This window comes from Dasypus novemcinctus, chromosome 10 (assembly GCF_030445035.2).
Source record: "Dasypus novemcinctus isolate mDasNov1 chromosome 10, mDasNov1.1.hap2, whole genome shotgun sequence".
NCBI lineage: Eukaryota > Metazoa > Chordata > Mammalia > Cingulata > Dasypodidae > Dasypus > Dasypus novemcinctus.
The window spans coordinates 4732548-4747611 of NC_080682.1; the positions used below are offsets into that span (position 1 = coordinate 4732548).

The 15064-nt window shown below is 47.4% G+C and overlaps 1 protein-coding gene across 10 annotated transcripts in view; it reads right to left on the minus strand.

The window, feature by feature from the left end:
* PPFIA1 (PTPRF interacting protein alpha 1) overlaps positions 1 to 15064 on the minus strand; it is a 159127-nt gene that overhangs the window by 139696 nt on the left and 4367 nt on the right. For 7 of the 10 annotated variants that reach the window (XM_071217918.1, XM_071217917.1, XM_058305003.2 and 4 more), the window contains exons 1-2: positions 7030 to 7257; positions 5511 to 5774 (exon numbers count right to left, since the gene is read on the minus strand). In XM_071217918.1, coding sequence (XP_071074019.1) covers positions 5511 to 5774 — 264 coding nt within the window. In that variant the 5' untranslated portion in view covers positions 7030 to 7257. Of the gene's footprint in view, positions 1 to 5510; positions 5775 to 7029; positions 7264 to 15064 lie in introns of those variants that run through there. The other 3 variants (XM_071217919.1, XM_058305001.2, XM_071217915.1) reach the window with 2 other exon arrangements.

The window sequence follows — 15064 nt, forward strand, 5'->3', positions numbered from 1 at the left end:
TGTATCAATAAAATTGATATGTTTGGGGGAAAAAAAAAGGACCAAACGGAAATTCTAGAACTGAAAACTACAACTGAACTTAAGAACACAGTATATGGACTTAATAGCAGACTGGACACAGCTGAGGAGAGGATTGGCATAGAAAGGTCAATAAAAAAATAGGGAGAAGCATAGAGGGGGAAAAAGGGTACAGCAAAAGTAGAAAGGAATATGAGAGACATGTGAGACATGGTAAAAATGTCTATTAAAGTACATATAAATAGCAGAAGAAAGTCAACCAAAAGCTATTTCTTCAAAGGGGCTAATAAAACTGATTTTATAAACCTACAAAATTAAGAAAGAGACAAAGCATAAATTTTTAAAAACATCAAGAAGTTTTAAGAGGGGACATTGCTACAGATCAGATATTGTAAACCCCTCTACATTTACAAATGGAAAACCTTGGGTGCCCTGAGCAAATTCCTAGGTACAATGCGTTATCTAAATTTACAGGCACAAGCAGAAATATAAAATGAGAAAAATCCTATATCTACTTTTAAAACTGAACCTGAAATTTAAAGCCTTACCCCAAACCGGATAGTTTTGCCAATGAACTCCTCCAAACATTTAAAGAAGAAAACAACAATCTTACAGGAACTTTTCCAGTAAACAGAAAAGCAAGGAACACTTTCCAACTTGTTTTATGAGATCAGCATGACTTGGATACCAAAAGCTAACAAAGACAATACTAGAAAGTAAAATTACAGGTCAATCTCGCTCATAAATACGGTTGCAAAAATTCTATATGATATTTTGGCAAATAAAAGCCAGTGAAAGGAGAAAATACTGTGATCAGGTTAGGTTGGGTTTATTCTAGAATTGAAAGGCTGGTTTGACATTTAAAAAAAAGAAAAAGAGCTAAACCACTACATCACAGAAAAATTAAATAATATCTCAAAAGTTGAAGAAAAGTCATTTAAGAAAATTTTACACCCATTTGGGACTTTTAAAAAACTCTTAGTAAAGGAAGAATAAAAGAGAACTTTCAAAATCTAATAAAGAATATCTATCAAGGGAAACGGACTTTGGCCCAGTGGTTAGGGCGTCCGTCTACCATATGGGAGGTCCGCGGTTCAAACCCCGGGCCTCCTTGACCCATGTGCAGCTGGCCATGCGCAGCGCTGATGCGCGCAAGGAGTGCCCTGCCACGCAGGGGTGTCCCCGCGTAGGGGAGCCCCATGCGCAAGGAGTGCGCCCCGTAAGGAGAGCCGCCCAGCGCGAAAGAAAGAGCAGCCTGCCCAGGAATGGCGCCGCCCACACTTTCCGTGCCGCTGACGACAACAGAAGCGGACAAAGAAACAAGACGCAGCAAATAGACACCAAGAACAGACAACCAGGGGAGGGGGGGAAATTAAATAAATAAATAAATCTTTTTAAAAAAAAAAAAAAAAAAAGAATATCTATCAAAAAACTACAACAAATACTTCATCATGAAATACTGAAAACTTTTCACCTGATATTGGGACCAAGACAAGAATACCTGTTAGCATGGATTTTATTCAACACTGTACTAGAGTTTCTAGTGGTGTGATAAAACAGGAAAAGAAAACTGATTATAGTATTTGGAAAGGGGAAAATAAATTTTCATTACCTGCAGACATAACTGTGTCTATATAGAAAAAAACAAAAGAATCTAGACATTATTGAAAATGAATTAAATTAGCAGGGTGAATACACAAAAATCAATTCTATCTCTATATACTACCAATAACAATTATATAACTTAATTTTTTAAAACTATAATTTATAATGGCATCAAAAAATATCAAGTACCTATAATTTAAATGTGCAATACCTATACACAGACAACTACAAAATAGTAAGACAAATCAAAGAAGCTCTAAATAAACGGAGGGTTACATCAAGCTCATGGATGAGAAGATCAATATTTAAAAGATATCATGGGGAGCAGATGTACTCAGTGGTTGAGTGCCTGCTTTCCACGTACAAAGTCCTGGGTTCAATCTCTGGTACCTCAAAAAAAAAAAAAGATATTGTTTTTCCCCATACTAGGCTACAGATTAAATGAAATCCCAATTAAAATCTCAGCACATTTTTTCAGAAAAGACTGCCGAACAGATTTTCAAATTTATGTGAAAATGCACAGGGCTAAAATTAGCCAAGATAATCCTGGAAACAAACAACAGTAGAGAACTTAAACTACCACTATCAAGATTGACTAGAAATCTACATTAATTTAGACAGTGCAGTACTTGTGCAAGGATGACAAAAAGACCAACTGAGCAGAAAGTTCAGAAACATATCCACGTGTATACAGTCACTTGATTTGTGAGAGAGATGCAATATGTTATACTGTAATGCACAGCAACATATGCTCAGTCAACAAAATCCATATGTTTAAAAATGCATCTTGACCCTATCTCATACCACAAATAAAAATCAATTTCAGATGGATCACAGTCTAAATGCAAAAGACTTGGCCTAACAGATTTCTTAAGATACAAACAGCATTACACATTATAGAAAAGACTGATAAATTGGACTACATTTCTGTTATCAGAAGACACCACTGAGAGAGTGAAAATAGAGTCTAAAAAAAACTACCATATCTATATGAGTTCTGAATATATAAAAACCTCTTTCGAGTCAATAAGAAACAAAACAACCCAACCGCAAATGGACCAAAAGGCTTACCCAGTCATTTCACAAAAGATGACCGAATGGCCAGTAAACACATGTGGAGCAGCTCTACCTCTACCTGTGCACTAGTCATGAGGAAGCAGCAAATCAAACCCTGTTGCAAACCTACCACCAAACACTCACCAGAACTGCTAAGAGGAAAATAACTGACGATGCCACAGGTCAAAGGGCAGATGAACAATGGATTTCTCCTATGTTCTTGGTGGTAGTATATACTGGTACAACCAACACTTCTGGCAATAGCCATAAAGGTTGAAACAATGCTTACCCTTCTATCACTCTACAATCTCACTCCTTCATATACTCCCAACAGAAATCTATACATATTTGCACCAAAAGAAAACAAACAGGAATGTTCGGGGCAGCATTTGTGAAAACAGGAAACAGACCAAATGCCCACAAGCAGTATAAATGCATTAAGATATAGCCATATATATCGGATTACTAGACAGCAAATAAGAATGAACAAAGCTACATAAAATAAGGACAAGTCTCACAAACATAATGCTCATTGAAAGAATCAAGAAACAAGATACAAATTTTTTATTTCATGTGCCATAAAGTCAAGAACATACGAAAGTAATCAAAGATGAAAAGCCAAAACTGTGGTTATCTTTGGGGGATATTTACTGGGAGTAGGTGGGAGAAGGCTTCTGGGAAGCTGGTAATTTCTATTTTTCGATTTGGGTGAATCACAGAGAGTGGTGTAACACACTCCTACATGAGTGTGTTAACTTTGTAAAAAATTTGCTGAGGTGTACTTTTTAAATTTGTATACTTTTCTGATACACATCATACTTCAATTTTTTTTTTTTAAAGTATGCTGTTACTTGCCTACATAATGTACCAGGAATACAAATGCATTTTCTTTATCCATATGCTATCTGGCCACACTATTAGCCAACAAAAACGAGACAAATTCCAGGAAAGGGACAGGTCCAAAAAAAGGTTACTTCATGGTTACCATGTTTCTGAAATGCTAGAATCAGGTGCTCAGATGATGATCCACTAACATCATCACATTATACAGTGACTAAGGCATTTCCAGGCTACTTCACTAAGTAGCAGCTAGAGACACATGACTGTGCAACCGCCTCACCTAACTAGTATGAGGACCACCACTGCAGGAGACTCACCTGTCCAACCCCTAACATACACACACTCCATATTATGTCCTTTGCGTCCGTTCTTTCAAAAAACTACACTTTGCTATATGCAGCTCAAATTACCTGAAAGCAAAGACCATTATAAAAAAAAAAAAGATTTCCAAATACGATAAAATCCTAGTAAAACATAATAATTTGGTCAATTATTTTAAGTTTGTGGTAATAAAAACTGATAAACCCAGTAATTTATAAGCATCTGAGAAAAAAACATAGTGACTATCTAATCCAAAAAAAAGGAATATATAACACTAACATCATATTTTTGTTGCTAAAAAGGAAATCCAAATATTTGGCTTATCAATCTTTCAAGAGAACTGACTAAAGCCAACAAATGCATTAAGGCCAATAATTATTAATTTACTAATTTATCACGGCAGATCCATCATGAAAGTATAAATGTATGTTTATTCAGGTCTACCCAAAAGCACCTTAAAGGTGCATTCTCTGACTAAGCACCTAGATGTCTCTGAAACACCTAAGTAACCCACTCATCTCTCACTACACGCTGGGCCAGAGCTTACACTTTTCTAGTTTTAACACTTTCTCCTTTTATTATCATTAAGTCCTCAATGAATTCCATTAGGAAAGGTTTTGAAACACTGGTCCAAAGGCAATAAACTTCAGGAGTAAGAACTTCAGGGTGATTTTAAGCTTTATAATTCTCATCTGCCAAGGAAAAAGTTCCTAAGAAGTCAATCTCCAGTATTCCACCCCTCTAAAACAAACTGGATTCACAGGACACAGATGTTGTGGTAAATGCAGGCTTTAGAAACACTTTTCTGTGAAATTAATCTTATCTTCCTATAACTTTCATTAGAAATTGGAAATACACTTTTGACAAAAACAAACAAGGAAGCGGACTTGGCCCAATGAACAGGGCATCCGCCTACCACATGGGAGGTTCGCAGTTCAAACCTCGGCCTCCTTGACCCGTGTGGAGCTGGCCCATGCGCAGTGCTGATGCGCACAAGGAGTGCCACGCAGGGTTGTCCCCCATGTAGGGGAGCCCCACGCGCAAGGAATGCACCCCGTAAGGAGAGCTGCCCAGCGTGAAACAAAGTGCAGCCTGCTCAGGAATGGCGCCGCACACACGGAGAGCTGACACACGAGATGACTCAATAAAAAAAAATACAGATCCCCGGTCCCCAATAGGGATAGGAGCGGTCACAGAAGAACATGCAACGAATGGACACAGAGAACAGACAACTAGGGAGGAGGGGAAAGGGAAGACAAAGAAAAAAATAAATAAATCTTTAAAAAAAAAAGAACAACAAAAAAAATCAAGTTTATGACAAGAGACCTGAAGGTACCACAGAGCTTGACTACTTTATGGTCTTTTTCAAAAACTCTGAAGCACTTTCCCAAATCTAAGTAATTCCTTCTACTGAGTCAAGGATAAGATGAGAACGACAGGGTATTTTCACATGACTTGAAAGTACAGTAGAGTTTGTTCTCCCTGAGAAGTTTAAAACTATCTAGTCTAAACCTTCTATCCACATCTGATTTATAATCACCAGAAACCACCATTCAGTTAGTTAGACAAAATATAAATCTAAAGTATTAGCAGGGCCACCATCAAAAAAATAAAAAAAGAGAAGCATGTGGTGGTTAGAATGGGAAGTTTCCAGCTGAAAGCACCCTTACCTGTGGAAGTGCAGTATTGAGCTGTCTCTGCAAAGAATCTCTCTCGTGGCCGACCTCATGCAGCCTCCCCTGGGTTAGAGCCAGCGTCTCCTGCGTCTCCCTCAGTGTGTCCAGAAGGCGATCCCTCTCTTCCAGCATGGAGACCATCAACTGTTCGAAATGGGAGTCTGTGTCTGGCTGTGAAGGAGAACCAGATCCATGGCTCCCCCCTCCTCCAGGGGGGCCTTCAGCCTCACTGATGGTCGGCATCACCTCACACATCATCTTGAAAAGAAAGCCCCAGAAGGCAGTCAGTCACTAGGTGCAACACACAAGGTACCCCACATCTGCTCCCTTACAGGTATCTGTAGCTGACGAATGAGAAGCGACCACCTTGTAGTTCTCAGGCCCGTTAGGCTTCCTGCACAAACAAGTCGTTAAAACACAAAGGCACAAGTCCTAAGTGCAGTGACACAGAGAAAGAAAGAGTAAAGAACTAACGCTGCGGCATTTCGTCCGCAAGGCTATTATTTTCATTGTTGTTGAAAACAACTGTGCTTCTTAACCGATTGTGTTTTGTTTTCTATTTCCCGGTGGGGGAGAGAAAGTCAAAACACATGCTACCCTATCATTTTTTTTTTTTTTCAGGGAAAGCACAGAAGGAGCATACAGCCAGTAAAACTGACAAGTACAAAATCCACTGGGCATCTCACAGGAATGTGTGCAGTCAGCTCCTGGGAAGGACTGGCGGCTCCCAGAAGTCTGGGGCTGCATGTGGTGAGCGGGGAAGAGAACAGGACTCGTGCAGGGCTGGGAGAGGTAGTGTTCAATGGCTGCGATGGTCGGTCAGTCGACCTAACTTACGTAAGTTTTCAGCACGCGCGCGTGCACACACACACACACACGCAAAATTCCACAATGGGCATATAGCAGGTCATATAGCGCCGGACGGCTGGGGTTAAGGAAAAGTGAAAGATGAGATTATGAGAGACTGTTAAGTGTCGCAAACATAAAGACGGGGCGAGGGGAGCCGGCCGCTCCCGAGTTTCCGGACTGCGTCTCGGGGCGCCACGGACCCCCGTGGGAGCTGCCCAAGACGGCGCACCTGGCGGTGCTCAGGCCCTCAAGTCACTTCCCGCGTCAGGTGCCGCAGCAGCCCCGGACCCCGGGTGCCGAAGGCCACTGACACCGCGAGCCCTCCCGGGTCGGGCTCCGCGCAGCCACAGGTCGCCTCCCCCGGGGTCGCCGGGTTCAGGGAAGGGGGGTGCTCGTCAGCCCCAGAGCCCGGTCCCTCGGGGCCGGCGGGCGCGTCCCCCGGAGGGTCCCGCGGGCGCTCGCCGCGGGCCTCGCCCCCGGCCCCAGGCGCGCCCCGTACGCCGACCCTGCCCCCGGGGCTCCCGTTTAAAGGGCCGCGCAGCCCGGCGGCGCGGAAGGGGCAGCTGCCCACGCCGGGGTCCGGGGTGCGGGGGTTCGCGGCGGCGCGCGGGGACCACCCCGGCCCGCGGCGCCCCCCGCCGCCTCAGGCTCCCGGTTCCCTTACCTTGGCGCCGGCGGGAGCGGGCGAGGAGGCTCCGCGGCGGCTGCGGGCGGCTGCTCGCTCCGGGCGAGCTCAGGGGCCGACGAAGGCAGCCCGCGCCCGGCGCCCGCCCGCCGACGCCCGCAGCCCCGGGCCCGCCGCCCCCAGTCACTAAGGCCGGCCGGCGGCCGGACACTGGAGGAGCGGAGGAGGAGCGGGCCCGGCCTGCGCGTCACCGGCGTCAACGTGCCCGACGTCGGGCGCGCCGGCGCGAGCGTCGGCGCCGGGGGCGGGCTCGTGGCACGCGCGGCCCAGTGCGCAAGCGCCGCCTCCTCGGGTTGGGGGCGGGCGGGCGCCTTCCGAGCGCTGATTGGCTGGGCGCGACAGAAGCCCCGCCTCAGGCCCCGCCCCTCAGCGGTCGCGGTGCGGACGCCGCTCCGAGCGCAGCTCCTCAGCCGGGAACGCGTCTCGACGCCTCGGCCTGTCCCCGGTCTCGCTCCCCAGCCTCCCCGACAGCGGGGGACTTCAGTGAGCAGCCGCGGCGTATCCGTGTTCTCCGGGCGTCACTTCTGAGTTCGCCTCTCTCTAGCGAGAGGCGGTTAATTCCCGCTTTGGAGAGGCGCGAACCCGGGCTCGGGGCCTGGAGTATTGCCTCCTCTGACCTAGTCCTTACCGGGCTCGGAGGGACGCGGTTTCCACGCAACACTCCGTTGATTGACTCTGCCTGTTGTACCTGGGGAGGCGCCGCGGGGAGAGAGCGGGTGGTGGGGCCGGCCACAACTGGGTCAACGCCGGCCCTGCGGGCAGCCCCCCGGGACTCAGCCCCCATCTGTCCTGTGGGGAAATGAGTCGGCCCTACCCGCGAGGCGCTTGTCACTGGTGGTCCTTTTCACCCTTCCTCCTGCAGACGTCTTTAAGGGCCTCCTCGGGGCCAGGGCCAGTGCTAGGTGTTGCGGATTCAGAGATTAATAAGTACACCTTTAATAAAGCAGATGCTGCCCCCTCAGGATTTGACCCCCAGATTACAGGCTTTGCAAACCAAGTGTCAGGACATCATTGCCGCTCACCACTTGTCAGGCTGGAGGAAGGCAGCCCCTGAACTATCCAGCTCTGAGGAAAGGCTGCACGGGAAGGGGGGAAGGGGAGCGAGGGAACCCGTCCCTTGTGATTCCCAGCTGTGAGCTCACCAGGAGCAGGTGCTCCCTTTGGCTTTCTTAACTTCTCCGAGTCCAGTATCACACCTTGCCTCCATCTTTTCTTTCTTTCAATAAACAATTATTGAGTAACTACACATGAATGTGAATTTTCACCTCTGGCCCTCCGCTTTTTACTGTTTTGTAATGATAAGGACAACCACAAGTCTATAGGGTGTCATTTTAGTTTCCTGGGCTGTTTAAAGCAGAAACTGTGAAATGAGTCAGTTTAAACAATGAGTATTTATTAGCTGACGTTTTGAGGCCGTGCAAATGTGCAAATTAATGTATCATCAAGGCAGTACTTCCTGAAGACCGGCTGCCAGTGATTCTTGGCTCCTCTGCCACATGGCAATGCACATGGGAGTGTCTGCTGGTCTCTACTTTCTCTTCCAGGTTTCCTTGCTTTCAGCTTCTTTGGGTTTTCTTTTTCTCTATATATTCATTGTCTTTATTTTCTTTTTTAAAAGATGCATGTACTTATTTACTACTCCCCACCCCCACTCATTGTTTGCACTTCCTGTCTGCTTGTCTTTTTTTTTCCCCCTTTTTTTTTAGGAGGCACCAGAACCAAACCTGGGGAGAAGCGAACTTGGCCCAGTGGTTAGGGCATCCGTCTACCACACAGGAGGTCTGCGGTTCAAACCCCGGGCCCTCCTTGACCCGTGTGGAGCTGGCCCATGCGCAGCGCTAATGTGGGCCAGGAGTGCCCTGCCACGCAGGGGTGTCCCCACATAGGAGAGTCCCACGCGCAAGGAGTGTACCCCATAAGGAGAGCCACCCAGCTCAAAAGAAAGTGCAGCCTGCCTAAGAATGGCGCTGCACACGAGGAGAACTGATGCAACAAGATGATGCAACAAAAAGAAACACAGATTCCTGGTGCCCTTGATAAGGATAGAAGCGGTCACAGAAGAACATACAGTGAATGGGCACAGAGAGCAGACAACTGGGTGGGGGGGAAGGGGAGAGAAATAAATTTTTTTAAAAATAAACCTTAAAAAAAAAAAGAACCAAACCTGGGGCCTCCCACGTGTGAGGGAGGTGCCTAATTGCTTGAGCCACTCCACTCCCTAGGCATTCTCTTTATAAAGGATACCAGCAGTAGGATTAAGCCCCGTCCTGAATGAGGTGGCTCATACCTTTACTGAAGTAGTCTCATCAAAAGATCCTACTTACAATGAGTTTACACCACAGGACTTAATTAGATTTAAAAACATTTTTCTGGGCTACACACAACTCCAAACCAGCACAGGTGTTCTACAGGTACCATTTCCACCTCCACACACCTACAATTCAGGGTCAGTTCGCCTATCCAGGTCTGGAACAGAGAGCACTTTCTAGCTCTCCTCAGGTGTACCTGCGTAATTCATCCAGCCCATATTTACACCCTTGCTCATAAAATACCTGTCTCCTAAGAAAGAGGCACAATACCAGATTTTGATTCAGCAGGGTAGCCCATCCGTTCATTCAATGAGTGTTTATAGAACACAAGTGAAACAGGCAGTGGCTTAGGCTCTAGGAACTCAATTCTGCCTAAGACTCCTCTCCACCCCAAGAAGTCCACAGCTTGGAGGGAAGTTGACGGCACGGGCCATGAGAATGCCTGTCCTATAAACTACGTATGACCTGGTGGTGTGAGGCCACGGAGAAGGGAGGAACCAACCCTCCAGCCAGCATCTCAGAGGCTTTGCAGGGAGGAGCATATGAGCTGGAGCTTGAAGGGTGAGTTTTTCAAGCAGAGAAGGAAGCAGCTCACTTGGTCTAGCTCCAGGAAAATGAGAATCCCCATTTTCATTCACTTTCATCCATTTTATGTCCCCAAATCACAAAATCAGGAAGAGGAAAAATGGCCAAGAAAAAGACTGGTTAGGGAAGCAGATGTGGCTCAAGCAATTGGGCTCCATCTACCATATAGGGGGTCCAGGGTTCAATTCCCGGGGCTTCCTGGTGAAGGCAAGCTGGCCCCAGCAGAGAACTGGCACAGCAAGACGATGCAACAAAAAAGAGAGGAGAGAATAAGAGACACAGCAGACCAGGGAGCTAAGGTGGCATAAGAGATTGAGCACCTCTCTCCCACTCTGGAAGGTCCCAGGATCAGTTCCCAGTGCCCCCTAAAGAGAAGACAAGCAGGCACAGAAGAATGCACAGTGAACAGACACAGAGAGCAGACAAAGGGGCGGGGAGTGGGGGAATAAATAAATCTTAAAAAAAAAGAGTGGTTAAACCACTGTACTTGCAAATGACACAGTACTTTGTAACATTAACAATATAGAAAGGTAAGGCAGGCAAAAAATTTATCCCCTGGTTGGGGTGGAAGTTAAACAACCATAAGTGTCTGTGTACATAATGGACATACACTAATATGTAAATGCTACTTTAATTATTTTAAATGGGAAAAAATTTTAAGCAAATTGCAGTGTGATCCCAAATTTGAAAAAGAGAGTATGTAAGTGGAACATATATTATGTAAAATTTTTTGTATATTGAAAGTCTAGAATGTTATTAAATAAGTGGTAAGTGTTAATAAAATGAATTTATTTTATTAAATGAAATAGTTTAGAAAAGCTAAATTAAAACGTCTCAAATTTCTAAAAGAAAAATATATGTCTACATATGAACATATTTTATTGTATTCAAAATTTTTTTTCCTGGAGATAGATACATCAGAATGTTGGCAGTGGTTATCTTTGAGTGGAACTATGGGTAGTTTTAAAAAAAAATTTTATTATAGAAGTTTTGGTTTTATAGAACAATCACACATAAAATACAATATTCCCATACACCACCTCACTACCAATACCTTGCCTTGGTGTGTAACACTTGTTACTGTGGGTAGTTTTTATTTCTTTCTTTGTGATAGTCTGTATTTTCCAGATATTTTATCATGAATGTGCATTATTTTTATCATAAGGAGGGGAAAAATGAATGTTACTTTAATAAAGCCTTGGTGAAAAAGTGTGTCAACTCGATCAGATAATTGTACCCAGTTATTTGGTCAAGCAAGCACTGGGCTAACTGTAATACAAGGGCATTTATGGATTTTAGTCACCATTGACTTTACTGCAGTGGTAAATCATAGATAGCTGGTCATAATTACATCCTTCAGGGAGATTGCCATCAGCAAGGAATGACCCTTAACCCAATCAGCTGAATGCCTTAAAAGGGAAAGTGATTCCAGCATTGAGAGAGAATTTCCCAGCTCGTCTTTGGACAGCCAACATCTCCCAGAACTTGTCAAGAACTTTAACTGGACTTTCATTGCACCCCCTGGTTGTAGCCTGCCTGCGAACCTGGACTTGTGCACCCCCACAGCTGCATGAGAGACTCTTACAGAATTGCATGCGTTGACAGATATCTCTTGTTGATTCTGTTTCCCTAGAGAACCCTGCCGAATACAGAAAGAAACATGGAGAATCGCTTTTAGGAAGCTAAATGACTTTTCAATGAAGTTATTTCTATCCCACCCAGCTAAATTATATCCCAGAATTATTTAGCTGGAAAACCTTTCAGAGATTACACAGCATCCTTATAAGGCTCAGCAAAACCATGAAGATGGAAAATGATGTTTTCACCCCAATTCTTCTATACAAGGCTTGAAAAAATGTGGAGAGGACATTTTTGTCAGAGTTGCTTGCTTGGCTTCAGCTTCTGCTGCCCAGTCGCCAGCCTGGAAACCTGAACATGCCTCAGCGGTGATGACAGTCAAGAGAGCGTGGTTAGTTGTCGACCAGGAGCACAGCCAGAGCCCTTCTCCCTCCTCGAAAAGTGAGCGAGCTGGCTGCCAGGAGGAGCCTCCTGCTGAGGTCAGGAAGACATACTCAAGCACGGTTTGATGAGTGTGCGGCAGGAAGGTCTGAGCTGGGACAGGCCCGTTTGGGAGCTGTTGGATGATGCGTCCTTCCCTCAAAGATGAGGAAACTAGGCCCAGGTTTGCAAAACTGACTTGCCCACAGGCACTGTACTAGTCTGGGGGCAAAGGTGGGGCTGGAGCCACCAGAACCTGGGCTCCCATCCAGGCCAGGCGCCAAGTTGTCATGGCCACGGAGTGGTCTCTCAAAAGGATGGCCAAAGAGCAAGCATTGATCAGTGGGCCCCAGGGCAGCCCACGGCTCCAGGGCAGGAGGCGGGCGCCCCGAGCCTCCTCGGCTTGGCCACGGCAGCTCTTAGCGTCAGCCTTGTCGGGGTTTCCCACACGTGTTCTCCTAAGGCAGAGAGCCCCAAATGAGGAGAAGGGGAACAAATGAGCCCCAACATTTTACCTACTCATCTCATTCAATTCTTAAAATTTTTTTTTAAGATGTATTTATTTATTTACGCCCCGCCTTGCGGCTTGTTCCTCTCTTTGCTGTCTCTTCTCTGTGTCCATTCACTACGCATTTTTTCTGTATCTGCTTGTCTCCCTTTGTCGCGTCATCTTGCTCTGCCAGCTCCCTGCAGCGCACGGGCCATCAGCTCTCCGGGGCACGCGGGCCAGCTTTGTTCACACAGAGGGCCCGGGACACAAACCCAGGGCCTCCCATGTGGTAGACGGGAGCCCAACTGACTGAGCCACGGCCGCTTCCCTCACCCAAGTCTTAAAACCGTTGCCCGCAGTTCCTCTCTTCTTAACGTTTCGCAGAAGAGGAAGGTAAGTTCTCAGCGGCCTCCAGGCAGGGGAGACCATCGACCTCGTGCTCTGTGCCCTTGGCAGGTCCATGTATCGTCAGAAGCCAACTCATTGAATTTTTGTCTCACCCACAAGCCCGTCATAAGCGTGGTTAGTGCGCATCAGTCCCCGGGAGCGTGGACACCTCCGGGTGAACTGGTGAGGAAATCACCTTAGTGCGCGGTTCATAAAATCCCCTCTCCCTGCGTAGCCTCTCCTGGTCCTCGGGAGGGCGGCCCACTGCGGGTGGGAACCCAGAGCGCAGAGCCACGGGCCATGTGTCCAGCACCCACAGCTCCTAGCTTGGTGGAGGTGGGGTGGCACCCAGGACACTGCCACCTCCAGGACCCAGAGCCAGGGCGGGAGCGCCTGGGTCAGTGGCAGGGGGTGTACGGATTACCCCGGCAGGGTGCCAGCCTGGGCGCTCAGGGCCCTGCCCTGCCCGGGCATACAGGTTTTGCCGCGTTCACCCACTTAATTACGGTGCCAAGGCCCCTCCTACGCCCCTGCGGCTTGCCTCTCCTGACAGCCTCGCTGCGCTCATCTCATCACAGCGCCAGACAAAGGGGGCCCACGTCGGCCTTGACCTCGGGCAACGTCCCTGGCCTAGGCCAAGCCTCCACCTCCCCATCTGTCGCATGGGGTTAGTAACGCCCACACAAGCCACCACACTGGGATGTTGTGAGGCTCCCGGGGCTGGAAAATAAGAGCCAGCTCGCTCCCAGCCAGGCCCCTCTTCCCTTCTTCCCTCTTCAAAGGTCCCTTCCTCGCAGAGGCTGTAAAGTGGACCCTGGAGCTGGGTGGCCTGTTTCAAACCTTGACTCTACTCCTTTTGGCTAGTGCTGTGCACTCTTAGATAAGATGCTTGCCCTCTCTGGACCTCCACTCCCCCGTTTGTAAAGCAAAGATGATACCACCTGCTAGGACTGCTGTGAGGGTTAGGGAGCCGGGAGCACTACGCAAGCCATCCCTGCTGTCACCAGCAGAACTCCCTTTGATTTGGGGCCGTGTGTCCGTCCTCTCCCTTCCTGCCCCAAGTGAATCAGGCTTGGTCTAAGCCAGACTCTGGCATCACCTCCACCTTGGCCACCAATGGGCTAGGAGTGGGCCCGGGGCCCCGCTCTGACCAATGGACGGAAGGGGAGGTGGGCAGGGCCCTCACGGGGTGGGGACAGCCAGTGGCCTCTGCCGTCAGCGGGAGGAACAGAGCTGAGCCCACAAGGCACAATGCTCCCCTAGTATTTCCACATGGGAATTCCTTCCTGCTATGTCTCAGAAAATTCATGTTTTCCGAAGCCTGTAAAGGGAGAAAAATTAGTCCAGAAATGGAAAAAAAGGGGGAAAGTGTTTTAATTCTCTCGTGAGAATTAAACCTGGCAGTCAACACAGAGAAACTACTGGCTCAACAGAATCCACGGACGCTGAGTCAAAGCAGGGGCAGAAAATGCTGGAGTCCAAGGTTAAGGTCAACATTTCCCCAACCAGGCCGGGGGCACCTGGGAGATAAGAGCTGCGCTCTCATCGGGCAGCCCCTCCTGCAGCCTCAGCCCTGCTCCCAGCCCTGTGGCCTCAGCCCTGTCTCTGCTAACATCAAGTCACACTTGGAAAGAAAATCGCTCTCATGCATTTATACACATAGTATACTTTATGCAAACCCTGATAGAAAATCCTCAGATCAGCTGTTTCAGCAAGGGGTTCTATGTGGTGCCATGAACTCTGCTAAGATAGCGCAATGTTACATTATTTAGATACCACCCATAACATTTGCTGGAGTATTCCAGTATCTGAATGTTCACTACATGCTTTGATTTTTTAATAAAGCAGCCAGAACACTTTACCCATTAAAAAAAAAAAAGTAACTCGTACCCTCCCTATTGCCAAAGTTGAAGACGCTTTCAGAGACACTTCTAAAACGTTGACCAAGCGAAGCGAATGTGGCTCAACTGATAGAGCATCCACCTACCATATAGGAGGTCCAGGGTTCAAACCCTGGGCCTCCTGACCTGTGTGGAGCTGGCTCACGTGCAGTGCTGATGCATGCAAGGAGTGCCCTGCCACGCAGGGGTGTCCCCTGTGTAGGGGAGCCCCACACGCAAGGAGTGCGCCCCGCAAGGAGAGCCGCCCAGGGTGAAAAAAGCACCACCTACCAGGAGTGGCGCCGCACACACGGAGAGCTGATGCAGCAAGATGACACAACAAAAAGAGACACAGATTCCTGGTG